The sequence below is a fragment of the Diospyros lotus genome, chromosome 5 (assembly GCF_014633365.1).
Source record: "Diospyros lotus cultivar Yz01 chromosome 5, ASM1463336v1, whole genome shotgun sequence".
In the NCBI taxonomy this organism is placed as follows: Eukaryota; Viridiplantae; Streptophyta; class Magnoliopsida; order Ericales; family Ebenaceae; genus Diospyros; species Diospyros lotus.
Genome location: NC_068342.1, coordinates 19,250,850 through 19,271,871, shown reverse-complemented (window position 1 = coordinate 19,271,871; position 21,022 = coordinate 19,250,850). Strand labels below are relative to the sequence as shown.

The 21,022-nt window shown below is 35.7% G+C and overlaps 3 protein-coding genes across 5 annotated transcripts; 2 read left to right on the top strand and 1 right to left on the bottom strand.

Annotated features, from left to right (window-relative positions):
* Positions 1-1,657: 1,657 nt before the first annotated feature.
* LOC127801770 (DEAD-box ATP-dependent RNA helicase 31-like) lies at positions 1,658-9,034 on the top strand. The gene is made up of 10 exons (XM_052337166.1): positions 1,658-2,675; positions 3,159-3,265; positions 3,887-3,942; positions 4,453-4,677; positions 4,962-5,168; positions 5,338-5,424; positions 5,509-5,604; positions 5,953-6,168; positions 6,609-6,791; positions 8,481-9,034. The coding sequence occupies exons 1-10, from the start codon at positions 1,876-1,878 to the stop codon at positions 8,706-8,708; spliced, it is 2,205 nt and encodes a 734-aa protein (XP_052193126.1). The 5' UTR covers positions 1,658-1,875; the 3' UTR covers positions 8,709-9,034.
* On the bottom strand, positions 7,350-12,091 carry LOC127801772 (uncharacterized). The gene is made up of 3 exons (XM_052337169.1): positions 11,846-12,091; positions 9,904-9,930; positions 7,350-7,516 (listed from the first exon to the last, which is right to left on the bottom strand). The coding sequence occupies exons 1-3, from the start codon at positions 12,047-12,049 to the stop codon at positions 7,400-7,402; spliced, it is 348 nt and encodes a 115-aa protein (XP_052193129.1). The 5' UTR covers positions 12,050-12,091; the 3' UTR covers positions 7,350-7,399.
* LOC127801771 (zinc finger CCCH domain-containing protein 1-like) lies at positions 11,810-19,744 on the top strand. 3 transcript variants are annotated; one of them, XR_008023183.1, is made up of 5 exons: positions 11,810-11,953; positions 13,132-13,252; positions 13,347-14,182; positions 19,011-19,227; positions 19,550-19,744. XR_008023183.1 is itself a non-coding variant. In XM_052337167.1 (4 exons), exons 2-4 carry the CDS (start codon positions 13,213-13,215, stop codon positions 19,122-19,124), a joined length of 990 nt encoding a protein of 329 aa, XP_052193127.1. In that variant the 5' UTR covers positions 11,810-11,953; positions 13,132-13,212; the 3' UTR covers positions 19,125-19,368. The 3 variants fall into 3 exon arrangements, 2 of the variants coding, with proteins under 2 accessions (XP_052193127.1, XP_052193128.1); XM_052337167.1 differs by lacking the exon at positions 19,550-19,744 and having other exon boundaries at positions 19,011-19,368; XM_052337168.1 differs by lacking the exon at positions 19,550-19,744 and having other exon boundaries at positions 11,823-11,949; positions 19,011-19,368.
* The last annotated feature ends 1,278 nt before the right edge of the window (positions 19,745-21,022 follow it).

Below are 21,022 nucleotides of genomic sequence, written 5' to 3'. Positions count from 1 at the left end.
ATATTCGATGGGGGAGGGTGTGCATCGGAGTGGAGATTATTCTATTTCCATTAAGATAGAAGGCTTTGCCACACAACCACTATGTAGGCAATATGTGGTGATGAGGAGGAGTTTCAATGATGATATAGATGATTAGGACATAATGGGAGTATGACTTGGACAAGGCTGGCCGGCTTAAGGCTTATGTCTAGGGTTCCCTAAAAGAGGGGCTCAATAAATTTTTTTTGCCAAGTTCAACAATAAAAATATTTTAATATTTTAATATTAAAAATATTTTTTATCCAAAAGAGGCCCCAATAAATTTCTAATGATAAATATTTTAGTATTAAAAAAGAGACCCCAATAAAATTTTTATATTTTTTATTATTTTTTAAAGGAATTTCAAATTTTAAATGGCCTAGGGCCCCAACTCCCATAGCCAGCTCTGCTTGGACACATCAAGAATGTTACTAGACTTGTTAAGAGGATATAGATTATAAGGTATGTGGAGGTGACTCGATAGATGGCATGACACAATCCAAGAGGACCACTCAATATATTTGCCACACAAAGAGGCTTGATTTGTGGGCATTACCTGTAGTGATAGAGCACAACTTTGAGAAGATTCTAGAGATACTCGATTGCTATAGAGATATTCAATTGCATGTAAATATGGATAAAGAGTTTGAGTTTGTAAATTGTACCCTTATAGATAATGATAAGGAAGATATATCTATCTTTTGTACATAGTCCTGAAAAAAAAGCTATAAATTTGGGGTGCTCACCTTTAATTGTAATTCATTTCATTTAATTCTTAGTGAATTCGTAATAAGAGTTTTAATTTCCTTTGTAAGTGTTATCTCTTGTTTCTTTTTTGATTCTTATGATATTTAAATCCAAACAAACTAAATTTTGAGATAGAGTAAGTTAAGCTATCATTAAACGACTGATTGTAAACTAAGATTACACGATAAATGTGCAAAGTCCACAATCATGACAAGTCTTTTTAAAAAATGAACTAGGATAGCTTACTCCATATACCCAAAAGAAGCCTAGCACAACCTTAAGCCTTTAATATAAGATTCATCACGTCAAGTCACAATCCTAGAGAATTGGTCCACAAGCTCGGCCGAATGGATAGACCCCATAAAATCTTTTAAAAATTGCTTTTTTTCTTAAATGCTTACAAATACAAAATGCTATAGAGTATAAATAAAAACTATTTATTCACAAACATATTTTTATATATTTATAAAATTTTAAATATTATGCAATTGAAAGTTGACAATTTTTAGGTTTTAAATTTTAAATTGTAAATCAAGAGATATATCCTACACTTCACTCATTTGCTTATGATACCCACAAAAGGATCACATAAATAAATGAAAATTAATATAAATGCAATAGAATAAACATGATAATTGAAAAATTGCAGAATAATAAAGCTGACTGTTGTGCGTGTGGCTAATTATGAATTATATGTTGTTATTTTGCTTTGATTCACTAACTTCTTAGCAAGAAAACAGGCCACGGCCATGTGCCGGGCCACTTTGACAGGCCACTGGCCCAGCACAGCAGCCCTATTCAATGGGCCCGGCCCGATCCATAAAACCCCATTGTGAAGCCGAACTACTCACAATATGGAACCTTTTATGGACGACGGCTTATGAAATAATAGAAATATCCTATCTGACGCTCTCTGTCTCCGCCTTAAACCCTCCCTCAGTGAGGGCTTTAAACCCTACACCGCTTCGCTCACTTTCTCTCGCCGCAGCCGCAACTGAAACCCTTCCGGCGGCGAATTTGCCATTTACAACATCACTCGTGAATTCTCCACTTCCAGTTACCGGTAAACCTGGGAGTTCCCGGAATTTCACTCTCACATTCCACCATAGCATGCCAGTCAAGCTCCTGCCCCACCTCCATCTCCTCCAGCATTCCCTTCCCATGGGCCGTTTCTCCACCATGAAACTCGACCCGACCCTCAAATTATCCTCCCATGTTGTCTCCGTCTTCCCTCGGGTCTTCCCTCACAGGCTCAAGTACCAATCTCTGGTCTCCAGAAAACTTGGGTTTCCAACACTGCCAACCCAACTTCGTCGATTTTCTAGCCGTTCGGGTCGACTCAGACCCGAGGCTAGGGCTCCCAAGAGCCTTATTGAGGACGAGGCTGAACTCAGTGACTGGGTGAGTGGGTTGAGGTCGGACTCGTTCCGGACTCGCTTGTACAGTGACAGCGACAAGGAAGATGACCGTGCATCGAGTGGAGATAGGGCTAGGTATAGGGATAGGGTTTCATTGGCAAAAAGGCGAAGAGAGAGCGATTCAGATGACTACCAAATGTCGAGTAGGCGAAGAGGTAAGGGTTCATTCGAGTCTTTGTCGAAGAATTCGAGACCGAAATCACAGGTCGATGGTCGGAGAAGTGGTGGATTGAAGAGAGACGGAAAAAGCTCCCGACGAGTAGGTTTTCTTGCCTCCGACAAGGAAATTGGCGATGAAGATAAGGATGAGGGAGACCGGCCAATAAAGAGCTTTAGAGATTTGATGAGTGAAGACGATAGTGAAGAAGAAGAAGATGATGATGATGTCGATATGCGCAATGGTGCCGGCTCTTTGTTTGGCGAAAAGAAAGAAATGACTCCACGAGCAGTGTCTAATTCACCAAGAAGTGAATCATACTTGAGCGAGACTAGGTTTGATTCAGCCTATTCTACTTGTGGAGACTTTTTGTTCTTGTTTCGTTTTACTAATTCTAGTTCCAAAAACGTACCCAAAACAATTCTAGTTCCAGAAATATCGAAAAGACTGAATGGCAGAAGATTAAAGAAGCATGGCCTTCAGAATCATCAGACCCATTTTTATTTTATTTTATTTATTTATTTATTATTATTATTATTATTTTTTTTTTTTTTGGGGGGGGGGGGTGGGGGGTGGACATCGGCTATAGAAATTAAAAAACATGCTAATACATGTCATATTTATCGGTTAAATAAATTCTTGAAATGTATGATTTATGGGATTAACAGGGGCTATGGCCCTTAAGGAGTTATGCTGCTGAGTTCTGAGTTGGAGTAGTTTGTTTAAAGGCTATGTTCTCAATTGATATGCGTTCTCTTTGTTTTTAGGATGTTAATTATTTTCCTTTTTGAAAACTTGATTTTTGTGAATGTGTTCAGGTTTGATCAATGTTCAATATCTCCCTTGTCCTTAAAGGGAATTAAAGATGCTGGTTACGAGAAAATGACTGTGGTGCAAGAGGCAACACTTCCTATCATTCTCAAAGGTCTGCCTATTCCAAGCATATTTAGTTATTTTTATTTTATTTTATTTTAAACAATAGAAATCCCAGTCATTAGTAGTTGCAATATTTTTGTGCCATGTTGTTTTTTGTTCTGTTCCCCATTTTTTTAATCTTCCTCAATTTAGAAGGTTAAGGGATCATTTATGGTTACAATCAGGAGACTAAGGTGGTACATTTTGTAAATTTTGGGTATTTCTTAATTAATATGGTACACATTTTTTGTTTGTGGTTTGTAGAAATTTTCTAGCTAATAATCATTGTTCTAAGATATGATATTTTTTTTCTCATGCACTTGCCAGAAAGTCTATAGAATAAAAGGGGATTATGCAAATTGTATCGTAGTGTTTTGCATGTTTGACAATGCAAAAGGTTTAACAGTAACTGTCTTCAACTTTTGATGTATGGATTGTTATTTCATTTGTTTGGCATTGAATGGATAGGATTCTTATTTTTTAGCAGTTTCTAGCATGTTTTTTTATAAGATCTGCTTGAATTTGTATCTCTTGCAAGTACATGCAAAGTAGTCTCTATAAATTATTGTAATTTGCATTTCATTTTCTTCTCATATGGTAATACCTGTTATAATCAAAATCTTATTTTTAGGTAAGGATGTTCTCGCGAAGGCAAAAACTGGGACTGGAAAAACTGTAGCATTTTTGGTAAAAATACTTTATCTTTTGTTTTCTGTAGTCAATGTTGACTTTGGATCAAGAAAAGATTATTTGTCTATGATTTCCCCATCTAAGACTGTTAACTTTCTAGTGACTTCCAAGTCCCAGTTTTTAATTGCATCTGCAAGTGTGGTGAATATAACTTGGAATTGTAACTTTTCTCTATTGAGTGCATTGGATTGTGAGGAATAATGGGTAATATTTATAATTACCCATGCGCTATACTCTCTTTTCATGAATTTTACTCTTTTATCTTAGATTGAGTTGGTGAAAATGAGAATTAAAATTACTTGTCAGAAGAATTATGAAAGAAAACTGAAAATTGAAATTATGGAAGAGTAAGTGCAGTTGATGATTTTGACTGCTAACTTATAGATGGGAGTCTGGTGAGGGGAAAGAGGAAACGATGCCTGAGTAGGTTGCCATTTTTTTATGCATTCTATATGACCAGCATAGGGAATTTTTTAGCTCACTCAATGTCAATCTTTTGCTTTTTAGCTTCCATCAATTGAAGTAGTTGTGAAATCACCTCCTGTTGAACGAGATTTCAAGCGGCCCCCAATTCTCGTGCTTGTAATATGCCCAACTCGAGAGCTTGCTAGTCAAGCTGCTGCAGAGGCTAACACCTTGTTGAAGTATCATCCCTCCATTGGTGTCCAAGTTGTAATAGGGGGTACAAGACTTGCTCTAGAACAGAAACGCATGCAAGCAAATCCTTGCCAGGTGAGCTTCTTATCATTGCAAGAATTGATGCATGGTGTGTTAAAAAATTATGTTCCGACTGTTATTGCCTGCTCTTTAGATGATCCAACAGGCTTTGTATTAATTTAAATTTGTGATGTTTGCTAATTTTGTTCACTAAACAGCCAGCCAGAAAGTTGTAGACAACCCTAGCAAAGGGAGTACTAAATACTAATTGTAGTTTAATTTGTTAGGCCAGCAGTACAAGAATTTCATGTTTAAATAGTTTGGGTGATGGCTAATACTTTTTTTTGTGGCTTATTCAGATTCTTGTAGCTACACCTGGAAGACTCAGAGATCACCTCGAGAATACTGCTGGATTTGCAACTCGGCTCATGGGTGTGAAAGTCCTTGTGCTCGATGAAGCTGATCATTTGCTAGACATGGGATTCCGCAAAGATATTGAGAGGATTATTTCTGCTGTACCAAAACAGCGACAAACGCTTCTATTTTCAGCTACTGTTCCTCAAGAGGTTCATTTTGTTACTATTTTCATTTTCATTTTTTCTCTTTTGGCTGATTGGCCCAAGATGTTTTTTCCCCACCCCCTTCATTATTAAGGTGTGGTATCATTTTTCTTTTTGCTCAGAAGAAATTTCAAGAAAAAAAAAGGGAGATAATGTGAATGTCCTCTGTTTGTAGGTCCGTCAAATCTGCCATATAGCTTTGAGAAGAGATCACGAGTTTGTTGATACAGTTGGAGAAGGTAGTGAGGAGACACACTCACAGGTAGGCTGGAGGCCATCTGCAATTGTTTTTCGTACTTTGCAAAATTTACTGGAATGTCAAACATAAAGTGTTGGAGAATTACAGGTCAGGCAGATGCATCTAGTTGCTCCATTGGATAAACATTTCTCACTGTTGTATGTTCTACTGAAAGAGCATATCTCAGATGATGTTGATTACAAGGTAAAGTGCATTCCAAAAATCTCTTCATGAAAATCTTCAAGAAAATATTTTGAAAACAGCTTGTTGGCATGCGTCATATTACAGGGTTGGCCTTCTTGGCACTTTTTCGAAATAATTGTTGAAAAGTCATATGCCGCAAAGATGATTTCAAGTAGTGGGAGTGTTATGTGATTGACATTGCTTAACATTTTCCTACTCTGACTGATTCGAAACTTTTTTTTCTTGGTTGAATTCTCCCATGTTAGCTTGGTTGATTGTCAGATTGTGGTCTTGTTCTAAATGAATGCCTTTGAATTCGGCGGATATATGATCTCTTTTATGCTTATTGGAAAATATGTTTTATTGCAGGTTCTTGTATTCTGCACAACAGCAATGGTAACAAGACTTGTTGCTGACCTCCTTGGTGAGCTTAATCTGAATGTTCGGGAGATCCATTCTAGAAAGCCACAGAATTATAGAACCAGGGTCTCTGATGAATTCCGGAAGTCAAAGGGACTTATTCTTGTAACTTCTGATGTTTCTGCACGTGGTGTTGATTATCCAGATGTTACCCTTGTTATACAGGTGTGTTAATCTCTATTTTATAAGAAGTTGAATCAGGGGAATCTTCAAATCACGCCTTGTATCATTTAGGGCATGAAATTTGGATTTCTATTATCTAATATTTATTGTCTTTTCTATGTTATGTTACATACATTTTACATTAAATGAAAAGTTAAGTGTTGAATGTGGGTGGTTTAGCCAAAAAAAAATGAGGGCGGGGGATTAGAAAAAACACAGGAGCCTTAAAGTTCATGGTGTCCCTAAAGGAGCCCACTGATTCAGTTGGGAATTTAAATGCATACTGGTAACAGATTTGTTCTGTATTCAAATGGTGTGCTATTTCTTTCCGTTAAAAATTTCAGGTGTTATTTACCTTTTCTGTTATTTAATTGTCCTTTTGTGTGTGTGTGTGTGTGTGTTTTGGCTTGTATTGGTTGAAAGAGTAGTACTTGCAATTGTAGGTTGGCTTGCCAGCTGACAGAGAGCAGTATATACATCGACTTGGTAGAACTGGTCGTAAAGGTAAGGAAGGGCAGGGCATATTGTTATTGGCACCTTGGGAGGAATTCTTCCTGTCTTCTGTCAAGGCTTTGCCAATTACTAAAGCCCCAGCTCCAGTGGTTGATCCAGAGACAAAGAAAAAGGTTAGCATGGCTTGAACCTCCATTTCTCTCTCATCTTGTTTTGAAGTTTACTTTCATTTTTCCTCTTTCATTCCCATCAGATAAATTAAAAATGGCTCTCTCTATCTCTCTCTCTCTTATGCATGTACACTGGGAGTTTTTTAATTAAATTTTTTTCCTTTTATGAAATTAGCATCAATTTAGGATTTTAGCAAAGTAACATTGGATGTGAGGGCCGAGAAGACCTGACACTTGGCAATGTTCTGCAGTCTAGGCCAACCCTTTGCATAAAAGCCACTAGTACAACTGGTGGGTCTCAAGCTGAGGCTCAGATAATACCATCCAATGCCACTTCAGTAAAAATCCCGAGCTCGATGCTAGTTTCATAAATAAAAAAAAAAATGTTAATTTAACAAAAGGGTAATTATGCTTAGACCTCCCTATGGTTTGAGCCATCTGCATGAAAGACCCCATACGGTTTAGAAGTGGCTCTAGAGGTCCCTGTGATTTGTATTTTTTGCTCAGACAGCCCTCTATCTAAGTGGCATCAAGTGAACTTTAACTAAACAAAATTAGCTTAATTAATCTTCATTAAATTGTATTAAAAGTTCAAACTAAAACATAAAAAATTAAAAAAAAAAAAAACTGCTCTGCCACCCATCATTTCTGGTGACAGTTGAACCTGTGAGGAAGCAAAGCAATGGGTTGAACCCGTGTGGAAGAAGAATCAATTGATGATCGTCAATCTGCAAGGAAGAACCAATTGGTGATCAGTCCTCACCCATTGAACGATGGGTTGAGAGAGAGAGAGAAAATAGTCACTGCAAGGAGGAAAAATAGTATAGTTAGGGTTCGATTTGGGTTCGTTCAAGATTTCGATCTGGTTCCCCAGATTGGTTGGAAGATCTTGAACAAACCCAGATTCTTCTTCATGTTCATCATCATCATCATCTTCTTCTTCTTCTTCTTCTTCTTCTTCTCATCTCTTTCTGTCTCTGCATCAGTTCCAGGGGCCGGTGGCTAAACTCATCAGCAATCAGTTCTCTGCTGGCTGGAATTTCGACAACCATTCTTTTTCTTCTTTTTTTTTTGTTTTTATTGTATTCATATTTAGTTTTTGATTAAATCTAATTTAATTAATATTATTCGACAGCAAACTCTGTCATTTTGGTTAATAATAAATGGTGTCCACCCCTTAAACTTGACGGAAGGGGTGTGCATGCAAAGAATTGAAAGCAAAGGAGCTTTCAGGGATTTTAAAGTGTAGGGGGGTGGCCATGCAAACAGGTCAAACCAGAGGGGGGTGTCTATGCAATTTACCTTTTGATAAAATATTATGCACATTTAGGCAGGACTTTGTTTTAGGTTCTTGCTCCACGCCATCAAGAGACTGTCACCTAAATTGTCAAATATGGTTAAGACTGTTTGGAACAAGGACTTTTTGATTGGAAGGCGGAGAATTTTTTGATGGGCCAGAATAGGCAAAGTAGATGACATAATATGTGTGTAGATGCATTTGAATGCATACATAAAAACATTTATTTTTTCTTTTCTCAGTCTTTCCTTCCTTCCATCCTAATTTAAATAGTAGTATTTCATCTCCTGATTTAGGGTATAAGGAAAGCCATCTTCATATGCAAAGTCTTGTTCTTGTGGTGCATTCATATGTAAAAATTCCGAGTGCTAACTAGGTCAAAACTCTTAACACAGGTGGAACGGGCTCTATCCCATGTAGAGATGAAAAACAAAGAGGCGGCGTACCAGGCATGGCTTGGTTATTACAACTCCAATAAGACGGTGGGGCGGGACAAGTACAGACTAGTGGAGCTTGCGAATGAATTCAGCCGAAGCATGGGACTTGACAACCCCCCAGCAATTCCCAAGATTGTGCTTGGTAAAATGGGCCTTAGAAACATTCCCGGTCTGCGTTCAAAATAGAAGAAGAAGAAGAAGAAGAAGAAGAAGAAGAAGATTTGTTGCTGCTGTTCTGCCTGCTGCCTAACAATCGGGACCTATTATAGACGGGTGATATTAATTGAGCATCAAGTGGTGGTGTGTTTTTTCATTTCTTTGGAGATCTGACTGAGGGAGCTCATGTTCAGAGCTGTGGATGTAAAAGGGGCAGAGAGAGCATAAGTTTCAATTGTATAAATTGAATTATCAATTGGGTGGCTAGAGGGGGGGACAAATTTTGAGAGAATGAATTGGAGTCTTGGTTTTGTTTTGTTTTGTATTCAGGTGACGTGATGGATTTTAATTTACAAGTTTGGAGCTGAATTGGCCAAATTTTTGTATGGAAAGCACTTCATAAAAAATATATATTTCAAAAACAGTTCATAAAAATTACTATAATAAAGTTTAACTTAACTGTAATAGCATTTTTAAAATTCCAGAAATAATGAGTTTTTTTTTTTGATCAAATGTCAAAAGTGAGATGAAATGATAATTGTATCTCTAAATTTATGTTTTTTTGTAGAAATAAAAATACACAGGTGGTGCCTATGGCTGGGCTGGCGATGATGATCGTTCGGGCACCATATATGGTTTGCTTCTTCATTTGTAGAACCCCAAAACTTCTTCGATTAAATGTAAAAAATCTAGATTTGGTTTGAGAGATGGAGAAATCTAGATTTGGTCCAAACCCATATAGAGAGATGGGGAAGGGGATTTCAAAACGGGAAAGTCTTGGGAGCCCGAGAGGGTTATCGAGAACTTTAGAGAAAGGGGGCAAAAAGATAAAATTGCCTTCTCAAACTTTGCAAATTTGCAAAGTATTGCCCCTGCCCCTGCTCTCTCCTCGCTCCCCATGGGCCTTCGCTGCCTTCTCCTTTTCGCAGCGCCTTGTCGCCTAGGCGAGGAGAGGCTGCAACGGAGGCGAGGTGACAGCTGTGAGGTGACGAGGCGTCATGGAGAGGAGAAGGCAATGAAGGCCCGACCATAAGAGGGGAGAGAGGAAAGAGCAAGGGCAGTGGCAATGCTTTGCAAAGTTTGAGGGGGCAATTTTATCTTTTTGTCCCCTCTCTGTAAGACGCTCGGTAAGTGCGTTTGGCTCTGTAGTAGGACTCTTTCAAAACTTCTTAATTCATCACATCACATCAAAGGGGGCAGGGTAGAGAGAGAAAGGGGGCATCACCGTTATCATGGTGAATCTTCGTCCGTGCTGTCCAAGGGAAAAAGTGAAATTAAGGATAGACTTAAAAAAGAGAGACAGAGAAATAAATAAAGATAATATCTCTAAACAAAAAAAATATTTTAATTATTGTTTAATGTTTAATTAAAATTAATTAATGCTTCATAAAATAGTATTTAAACTAATGTCTTGTCTCTCATTACTGAATATACCAAAAGATCAGACCTTTAATTGATTTACTTCGTACTATTTTGTTAAAATGAGTAAAATAATATTATATTAAGATAAAATTGAAATACTTTTCAAACCAAAATATATAATGACTAAAATAAACTTAAGAAATATTTTAAAATTTTTATTAAATTATTTGTTAAATTTTTTAAAATGAATTAAAAGACATATGGATTATTATTATTTTTTTTATAAGATTCAAGATAAATTTATTTGAAAAAATAAGAGATAAACTTATTTAAACAATTCTAAATAAAAAAATATGACTTCTTTTTTAAGAGTTGTTTGATAAATTTAATAAATATAATAAAAAATATTTTATTTAAAATATTTTTTATATTTTATTTTTTTCAACAAATACACATGGCTGAATATAACAATAATCAAACTTTTATTATTTTACTTAATAGAAGATTAATTTATTGTCTGTATCGAATATTCTTATATTACTTGAGACGACCCTTCCCACCCTCACCCAATTTCACCCCCACCCCACTACAAGCCAATACCATAGTGCAATTTTGTTCACCCCTTTAACGGAGTGAATATCACCCTCACAGTTTTTGTGAGGGTGAAGAGCAACGGAACGACACGCCACCCAAAATAGAGTGTCGTTCCGTTGCTCTTCACCCTTCCGTTGCTCTTCACCCTCACAAAAATTGTGAGGGTGATGTTCACTCCCGTTAAAGGGGGTGAACAAAATCGCACTCCCAATATCAACCCACACTTTTCTCAAAATAAAATAAAAAAGATTATCCTCACGTACATACATATATATATAATTTTATATTTTTTAAATATTTTTATGAATTATTATCTAAATAAATTATTAATTCTGATATGTTATAATTAAGTTATTGTTATTTTAATAATTACAATTATAATAATAATTTGTTTACTTTTTAATCGTAATAAAATTTATACTTATTTTATGTTTTTTTTAATCGTGTCTGTTAGATAAGAATATAACAGAATCGAATCGTTTATGTTAGATATGAATGTAACTAAATCGATTGAATTACTCAAATTAAATAAATCGATTTTTTTTTAAAATTAAACTAACTCAATCGAATAGATACTTAAATAAAATAAATTAAAAAAAATAATAAAAATATTAAACCATTTAGCTTGTTTGTCATTAATGTAATCCAATCAATAAGAGACTTAAAATCTCCTACCCTATTCTTCCCCTTCCACTAAATCATACCATATCCTCTTCACTAATTTAGTCGATTTAATTACATTCTTATTTAATAAACATGATTAAAAAAATATAAAATAGGTATAAATTCTATTATGGTTAAAACAGTAAATAAAATTTTAATTATAATTATAATTGTAATTATTAAAGTAATTATAACTCAAAATTAATAATTTATTTAGATAATAATTTATAATAATATAAAATTACATATATGTATGTATGTATGTGGAGATAATTGTGAGACGTAAGATATTTTAGTTATAATACTCTCTTATGTAATTTAAAATGTAAAAAAGATTGTACATCTAGCATAATTCTTTTTCTTTTTTCTCTTCAGAACTGGGTCAAAAGTTAGAGACAGGTGGAATTTAATTTAGTTCTAATTTTTTTAATCAAAATTAGTTTAGGTGTATCTTAATATTTTTATTATTATTTTATATATTTATAAATGGTTGTAATTCATAAATTAGGAAATAAAATCACAAATCAGACATTGCGAAGAGCCCTAACCTCGCGCGCGCCTGAACCCCAACTGACGAACAGGTCCTCTGCCCTCTGGCCATCGCCTCTCCGTTCGTCGGCGACTGTTACTGAGCTACGGCCTTTTGTTCTCTGTTCGTGAGTTCTTAGTCTCTTATCTGTTCCTATTATGTCTTCTCCTTTCGTCGCTGCGATCTGCGGCGTTGTATTCTCTGCTATTTGTTCTTTGTTCATTTTGTGCTTTCCGCTGAAATTGATTGGTCGGATTATAAATTTAGCCTTTTCTGGGTTGTGTTCTCATGGGCTTCCAGTTTAGCGTTGTCTTGCACTTATTGATTGCTTTTGTCCGTATGTTGGGAGTGGCAAGTTTTGGCTTTTTTTTTTGGAGCTTTTACAGATTCGATGCTATTTTGCTACAGTAGTGATCTATGAGCAGGTTCCCACTAATTTTTGGTGTTAAATCATTGTGTTTTTTGTGTCCAACATGCTTTAGTATTTTGAGTTGGGATTGCATTTGGTGGGGAAGTTTTAGTGCTCCAGTTGCTGGGTAGTTTGGTTGCGGATGGGACAGCTCATTACATAGTCTCAAACTGAAACTAAGAGTTGCTCTTAGAACTTGAAAATGAAATAAAGCAAAAGTATATATTATCAAGAATTTGTTTTTCCCCCTCTCGTTTTTCTTTTAGTTCATTGACCTAATTAAAGAACTTATAAGTAGACCGTGAAATTTTCAGGTGTTTCTTGCAATTGTAAACTGGTACAATTTAAAATCTAGTTGATGTAGTAGTCATTTGTTTGTTTCTTCTTGATATTTTTCCTTTGATTGCTTGTATTTTTCTTCTAATGAATGAGTGGAATTAATTAGTAGCCAAAAAAATTGTTATGAAATTATTTAGATTATGAATTTTTTAAAATGAAACTTATCCATAAACAAAAATTCAATCATCACTCCCCCTAAAGACATGATAAACACATCTTCCTATCAACTTTGCATGGCCATTACAATTTTATATTTAAATGAAAATAAGAGAAGGTTTATCTATTATTGTATAGTTTGAGAAATTAAGTAATACAGATTGTGGTTGAGGGTGGGTATTTGTAATTTTTCCTTTTGTCTTTTTATAAAACTAAAGTATTTTGCCCCAAAACTTTTGAAACAGTTCACCAAACATCAGGTTCTTTCAAGCTTTATTTTCAGATTAAAAAAAAAGTTCTTTGGAGCATAATAGAACAAACCCTCATGCACCCTTCCTGTGTTTTTTTGATTTTTTATGATATATGTAATAAAATTGTTCAATTTTACTGGAAATTATCAGGTGGAAAGTAAACAAGTCTCAGATCTGATGCCTCTGTTGGTTCTCCATACGTAGACATTTGAATCTTTTGTCCAGTTTTCAATGGCAGACTCAAGCGAACCTCAACAACAGTCTGAATCAGGTTTGGTGCAATGTTTAACATGCAAAAATTTGTTGCCCATGTGTTTATTGCTTCAGGTATAAACTATTGTTTGCTTGTCATCTGTATATTGCAGTCTGCAATTTCTTCAGAAAGCCAGCAAAGAACAAAAATATCAGAAAACGTACATTTGATGAAGATAACAATGAAGATGACGACTCTGGAATTGGAAGTTCACTGCTACAAAATAAGAAAAAGCCCCCAAGGCCTGACAATAAGCTACATTTCTCTACTGGATCATCCAAGCACTCGATTTCCTCAGAGTTGAATGCTGAGCCAAGTGCTCCAATCTTTCAGTTTGAGTCCTCAAAAGAAATCCAAGTTCAAAATGATAATAAGGCAACTGCGACTCTGGAAACTGAAACTGAGTTCTCAAAAGATGCTCGGGCAATACGAGAGAGAGTTCTTAAGCGAGCGGAGGAGGCTTTAAAGGGGAAAAGCAAGAATCCAGGGGATGAAAAGTTGTATAAAGGAATTCATGGGTATACTGATTATAAAGCTGGCTTCAGAAGAGAACAAACAGTATCTGCAGAGAAAGCTGGTGGTGCACATGGACCTCTTAGGGCTTCTGCTCATATACGGGTCTCAGCTAGGTTTGACTACCAGCCAGATATTTGTAAGGATTATAAAGAGACTGGTTACTGTGGGTATGGAGATGCTTGTAAGTTTATGCATGACAGGGGGGATTATAAGTCAGGGTGGCAGTTAGAAAAGGAGTGGGAGGAAGCTGAAAAAGCAAGAAAGAGAAACTTGGCTTTGGGAGGTGATGACATGGAGGAGGAGGGTGCAGGTCAAAGTGATGAAGATGACGATGATCCATTGCCCTTCGCATGTTTCATATGTAGGCAGCCTTTTGTAGATCCTGTTGTAACCAGATGCAAACACTACTTTTGTGAGCATTGTGCATTAAAGGTAAGTCTTTGTTGTGGTCATTTACTTTGTGATCATATTATACCCCTGTTTTATTATTATTATTGCCTTTCTTATCTGATAGTGAAATGCTTCTATGGAATTTCATATTCTAAAAGTTAGGTCAGTTGTATCTAGGGAGTAAAAAACTGAAGGAAGAAAATGATGTGAAATACATTGTTGGATGGTTGTAACTTGTAAGAAGAATAGATTTCTCTTCAACAACTTCAAACGTAGAGAAATAGCACTAATAGCTTCCTCAAAAATGTTATTGTTTGATTATACTTTTGGTCATAGTTACTGGGTTTGCTCCTTCCCCTGGAACTTGTCAAACTCTGGACACCAAAAATAGTACAGGACGAACCACACGCTTCCCTTTGTTTTGAATCACTGAAGTTAGGCAAGAAACTGATCAATGGAACTAATTTTCTATTTCTAGTTTTTTCTCTCACAGAATTTTCTACATCAAACAACAAATTTAAAGATTGCAAGTGAGACTCTAGAGACATTAAAACATCAAACTACTACCACATGTAATATGCCTCTTCAAATTCCAAGTCAGTAATTTAGATCCAACTGTACCAGATAAAGAATAGTCCAAATAGTGATGAACTAGCACAAAGTTTAACAGTCTCCCTTTGTGCTAAGTTTAACACTCTCCCTTTGTGCTAACTTATGGAACCAGACCAAGTTTTGCTCTTAATTGCCCAAACTTCATTTTGCCTAAGCTTTTGTGCAAAAATTAGCAACTTTATCGTCTGTTTCAACCTTAACAAGATCAATTTCTTCTGCTAACACCCTTAAGTAAAACGGTGTTGTACTTTTGTATGCTTTATTCCAGCATGAAACACTAGATTTGAAGCTGATGTGGAAAAAATTGCAGAAAGTAGGAAAGAAAGAGAAGAGATTAAGAAGAAGAAGAAGAAGCTTGAGAAGAACAAGAGAGAAGAGGAGAAGAGAAGGACTAGTTCAATACCAGTGTATTCAATATCAAGAACTGAATAAAAAATTACATCTGGTGTAACACCCCACTTCCAAGGAATGTCACGACCTTTGGAAACTAGGATTCTATTTTTTTGACACCTAATTTTCCCTAACTAGGGTTTTAAGTACGGAAATGGCATAGGTCAAACCTAAACAATAAATATAACAAATGAAGGTATGCAACATTTATTACATGACATCAAAGGGGATATTCATTATTTTTTTATAAAAAATCATGATGGGGTAAAAATTATTACATCACAAAGTTCCATGAGAATGTAATTATGATGGAAATTGAGTTCAAAATTACAAAAAAATGCCCTTCTAATAGGAGGGGTCAACCATACATTTTTTCTTTTCCTTTACTTGTGTCACGTGACACATTTGAATATGCTGAATTAAATGCCGCATCATTTAGTGAGGGTTCAAAACGATTTTCATGCGTGGATGCAAAAAATGATGTCCTTTATTTTCCTTGTGTTTAGTGATGCAAGGATAAAATACACTTGTGAAAGGAAAGGACTATGGGAGATTTATGCCTATCACTGTTGATATCTCAATCCTTGTCACTAAACAACATATAGTAATATGCCATGCAGATGCTTCCTTATATGGCATGAATCATTTGCATATGCTCAACATATATGGAAAAACATAGTACTTTTAGGGCGAACCACCCACCTTAAGATTTTCATAAATTTGTGTCAGATTTTGAGAGATCTGGCAATGGATTCCCTCTGAATAGTAGGAAATCATGAGAACAGAAAGTAGAAGGGAGAGTTATCGAGAAAGAGAGAGGGAATGAGAGAAAGAGAAGTAGAGAGAGAATTGGAGGGAGAAATTCCAAAGTGAATTGAAATGAATTTTCTCTGGATGCCTCCAAGAGTTAGGATCAGCTTATTTATACTGATCCTCTTATAACATGGGAGGCTTTTCCTGCCCAAAGGCCTAACTGCCTTCGTACAACTGTTAAAGCATTCCCTAGGTACAACATATATCAGCAGCCTATTACTACCCTTCGCAAACATGTAAAACGGCTACAAGTGCAGGTACACGACAATTACCCTCCCCTTGAAACATATCTTGTCCTCAAGAAATGCTAAGTAAACTGGCTACCCTAGGAAATTGATTGAGCAAATCTGGTAGATACACCCATGTATTGTTGTTCGAGTGTAGGTTGGACCACTTCACTAGCACCTGGGTTATTGGAGCTCCATGTTTATAGATGACTCGTCTGTCTATTATGGCGGTGGGCTCCAAAAGTGGGCTGGTGTCAATGGCTACCGGTGGTAGACTAGGACTCACTGGTTGCAGTCCTGCAGACTTCTTAAGTAATGATATGTGAAACACCGAATGAATTTGAGATCCCTCTGGTAATTGGAGTTTATAGGCCACACTCCCAAGCTTTGCTACGATAGGGAAGGGACCATAGTACCTTGCATGGATGTTAAGAAAGGCATATCCTCTTTTATTTCTCTAAATAAATAGTGCTGAGAACAAGCTTCGCTGACAGGTTCTTCTGGATATAGTTCTGAAATTTCAGAACATATGCTTGTAACCTTGTGGAAAAATACTGAGGAATAATCATTTTGTCTCGTGTGATGTTTACAAGCTCATTCTCTAGCATTTGAGTCTGGATGTGTTTTTCTCGGTAAAGAGTTTTTTCAAGTCTCTCACATACCCTTTGGAGTGTCAATGTTCCATTGTGTTCCATTAAATCCTTGTGGATAGAACTCCTTAGGAGGAACAAAGCCTGCCCACATTTCTTATTCCAGTCTTTTCTTGCTTATTCATTTTCTGGAGTATCAGTTGGAATTTCTGTTATGCCATCACCAACGATCTCCCAAAGATCTTGACCTTGAAGATAAGCTTGCACACAAAGGTTCCAAGTTCCAATATTGGTAATTAGAATGGTTCATTTCTCCACCCCAAACTAAGCCAAACCTCCCTTGTTATCCATTCGTTGGCTAAATACAGAAACTGCCAAGAACAAAACTATATCTTCCAAAAGAAGACAGCAACTCCTCTTCCAAACCAGGCTCTGTTACCATGTCAAACTATGGACACCAAAACTAGTACTGGAAACCACACATTTCCTTTGTGTTGGATAATTGAACTTAGGCAAGAAAATGAGGAGCAATGAAACTAATTTTCTATTTCTTATTTTTTCTCTCACATAAGTTTCTACATCAAAGAAGAAATTTAAAGACTGCAAGGAAGACTCCAAAGACATTAAAACATCCAACTATAACAAACTACTGCTGCATATATTATGACCCTTCAAATTCCAAGACACTAATTTAGATCCAATTGTATCTAATAAATGGTAGACCAAATAGCAAGTAATTAGCTCAAAATTCAACAGAATCACGATCCACATTGCCTGTTTCAGATTGTGGTTCTTTTGCATCTCGAGATCACAAGGAACATGATCCATATCCCCAAGAATGGGGATCCCAAATGGGCATGATATAAGTTAAAACAATTTAAAAGCAGGTAAGAAACTTAAAATCAGAATCAGTGTAGTCAAAGGTGAGAAAGGCATGGAAGTGCCTTGCGTAGTGCTACACAAGGGCCCCTTTACACAGGTGCCGCATAGGCGAGCGCCTCTGATGAGGCATTGAGCACCATAGGTGCTTGCCTAGGCTGGAACCAAGAAAAAATGGGAAAAAGCAAAATGAAAATGAAAGGCTACCGATTCTGAAAGTCAGGCGAGCACTAGGCGTCTTGGGCAATGGAGTGTCCTAGCACCTTAAGGCGCCTTTCGTCACTGACTACCTTGATTAGATAATTTTCAAAGAAAATTAGAGAAAAAAAAGCATGCCTACCCCAGTTTCTTGTATATTCTATTGCATTTTGAATTATATTCAAACCTGATTTCATTTGCATAGAATTCTTCAATGCACAAGTTGTACTAGGGCATAAAAAAGAATCTAAGCAAAACAGAACAGACCAGGTTTTGTAATAGCAAAGTATCAATCCAACTAATTTTGAGCCGAGTACAGCAGTAAAACATACCACAATGCAAAATAATGACCCAATTAGCATCCTAATTTGACCATGTTCCAGGTAACTATGCTTTTGGTACTACCACTCTAGATTCATCTCTTTGAATTATCAAATTAAAAACGAGGGGATTATCATTGCAATTTTTACTAAATATTGTAGAGGGTGGATGAGAGTGATCTTTGATATATTGGACAACTTGAAGTAAAGCCTCTCTTAATAAATAACTAACGGAAGTGTATTGTCTTTCTGTATAAAAATATTAGATAAATTGATAAATATTAGAGAGTACTTACTGATGTTTCTTGGCTTTAACAACCACAAAATAGAAATGGGGTTTGATGGAATTATGCCCTATTCTTTGTAGATTATCGCAAGACTGCAGGATGATAAATTGGGTAGGCTATGATGTCATCCTGCTGCTATCTTCTAAACAAGCTTTTTTTTTTTTTTGTTTACACGTTTTTGATGTAGGATTACTGGTAGTGAAGTTCCAGTAGTGTATAGTTTTTGTGCAATGATTTTATACCTGCCCTGCCCCGTTGAGTGAAGAGGGCGGGCGGGGCTGGAATTGTTTCATTTCTGACTGGTAAAATGCTCCATTGCAGTAGAATATGTTTTAAAAGTGAGGACCTCAAAAGCCAACTGATATGCACAACTTTTTGCTATACTGCATTACATTTCTCCCCCCTTTTGTCATTAACTACTTGTCCTTCTGTTTAATTCATTGCTGAGCATGCTTCCGAAATATCTCAAGTTGATTGTCATCACTTGCCATGTTGAACAAGTTGCTTCGAACTGTAATTGTGATTTGACTCATTTTTTGTCTGGTGGTTGACAGCATCACGCCAAGAACAAAAAATGCTTCGTGTGCAACCAGCCCACCATGGGCATATTCAACACCGCTCATGAGATAAAGAAAAGGATGGCTGCTGCTGCTGCTGAGGGAAAGTAATGCATTTGGCTGACCATAAAATAATAGCATTTGGTTGTAATGCAATTGCATCATGTAGGAGACGGAGAGCGCGCATCTCTTATTTGATCCACTTGTTGCAAAGGTGCTTTTGTTAACTTTGTTCTCCTGAGATCTATCTTGTCTTGACATAGAAATATTGCATCCATGATCCACCACTGTGCTATTATTGTAAGTATAACCGTTTCACTTTCACTTGAGAAATTAATATTTGTTTGGGTACAAATTCAGGCGTTGTACTTCTCTCGTCATTGATTTGGGTGTGTGGAAGCAGTTTTTGCAATGTTAAGACATTTCATTGAGCATCCTTGCTTGCTGCTTTTGCCTCTTGGAAGTTTGCACATGATTTTCTTACTTACCAATGGAGATAGTTACTAGACTCACTTGAAATTCTTTATTATGCATAGATCTGAACCATCTGATGAGGAGAAGATGCCAATGGACTGAAGGTCCTGGTTTTAGAGCAGCTTATTCAAGATTTACAAGTAATACATAGTTCACCAAATACTCTAAGCACTCACATATTTATGCGATTTTATGATTCTACCCATAAATTTTGTACTTGGAAAATAAGAAAGATATAAGAAGAAAAGACTCTCCTTTCCTTTCCTTTCCTTTTTCTTTCTTCTTCTCTAAAGTTTTTTTGGGTTCAATTTGTTGATCATATAATTCATATATAGTTCATATTCCTAGAAATGTTGATTAGATGTAGGTTCAGTCAGCGAACTTACAAACCCAAATTTTAAGGTTTGAATTCTTTTCTATGTGGTTGTACAAAGTTATACTTCGATTGAAGAATCCTTTGCAAAACAACTGAGATTTGAATATAATTTAAAATCTAATCTAATAAAATAATACAAGTAAGATGAGCAAATCTTCTTTCTTACATCAACTTTAAATTTCTTTGCTAGTTTAAATTTATTTACTGCTTTTGTACCATTTGGGATCCCCATTTTAGGGATCCTTATTGCACCCTTTGCAATCTAAGAACCAAAAGCATTGCAGCTCCCAAATGGAGAGAACCTAGTAACTAACTATCTTGAAAACTATATAATAAGTAGAGAGTTTGAAAAATTCCCACTCAGTTGGAGAAGATATTTTATAACTAAAAATTCGAATTTTGAACTTCGGTTTTACACCAAACATATTTTAACATTTTATGTTTCAAAAATAATAATATATATTTCTAAAAGATTTGAAAAAACGTATCTTTTGATGTTTTCAAATTTAAACTATAAAGTTGGAAAATTAAAAATTATTTTCTATTTTCTAGGTAGAGATTTAACTACTGAATATAAAATTAGAATTAAAAATCTAAAAAAATGTTTTATATTTTTATAATTAAAGATTTAATCCTTTAATAAAAGATTAAAAAATATTTTCGACAGGTGAACAAGTTGTTAGTTTAAAGTATTTAGTCCTTTAAAAGAATACAAAGGCATCTAGCATTGGTCACAGAAGAAACCAAAAAGAAAGGGGATGCCAAAACAAAGGGATCGATGCTTCTACCAATCACAGTGCTTTCTTTTCTTGCGGACTTGTTTTTTTTGTCAAATAAAGGTTGCATCCCATCAATTTCTTTTCACAAGGAAGGGTAGCTCTGCCTTTTTTAGGCTGTAAACGTAACATCACCTCCAAGGTTCCCCCCAGCAGGCCCACTCATATACATATATGTACAAAATGTTATTTTAACACTTAAAACCCACCCACGCTTTGTTATAATACTTTTAATTAATGATATAATTTTTGTATTAATATATTATATATTTATTTATATTAATATAACACAAAAATAAAATATAGAAATATTATAGAAATATCCTAATTAACTATTAAAATAACATTTTCACACACACACACACACACATATATAATATAGC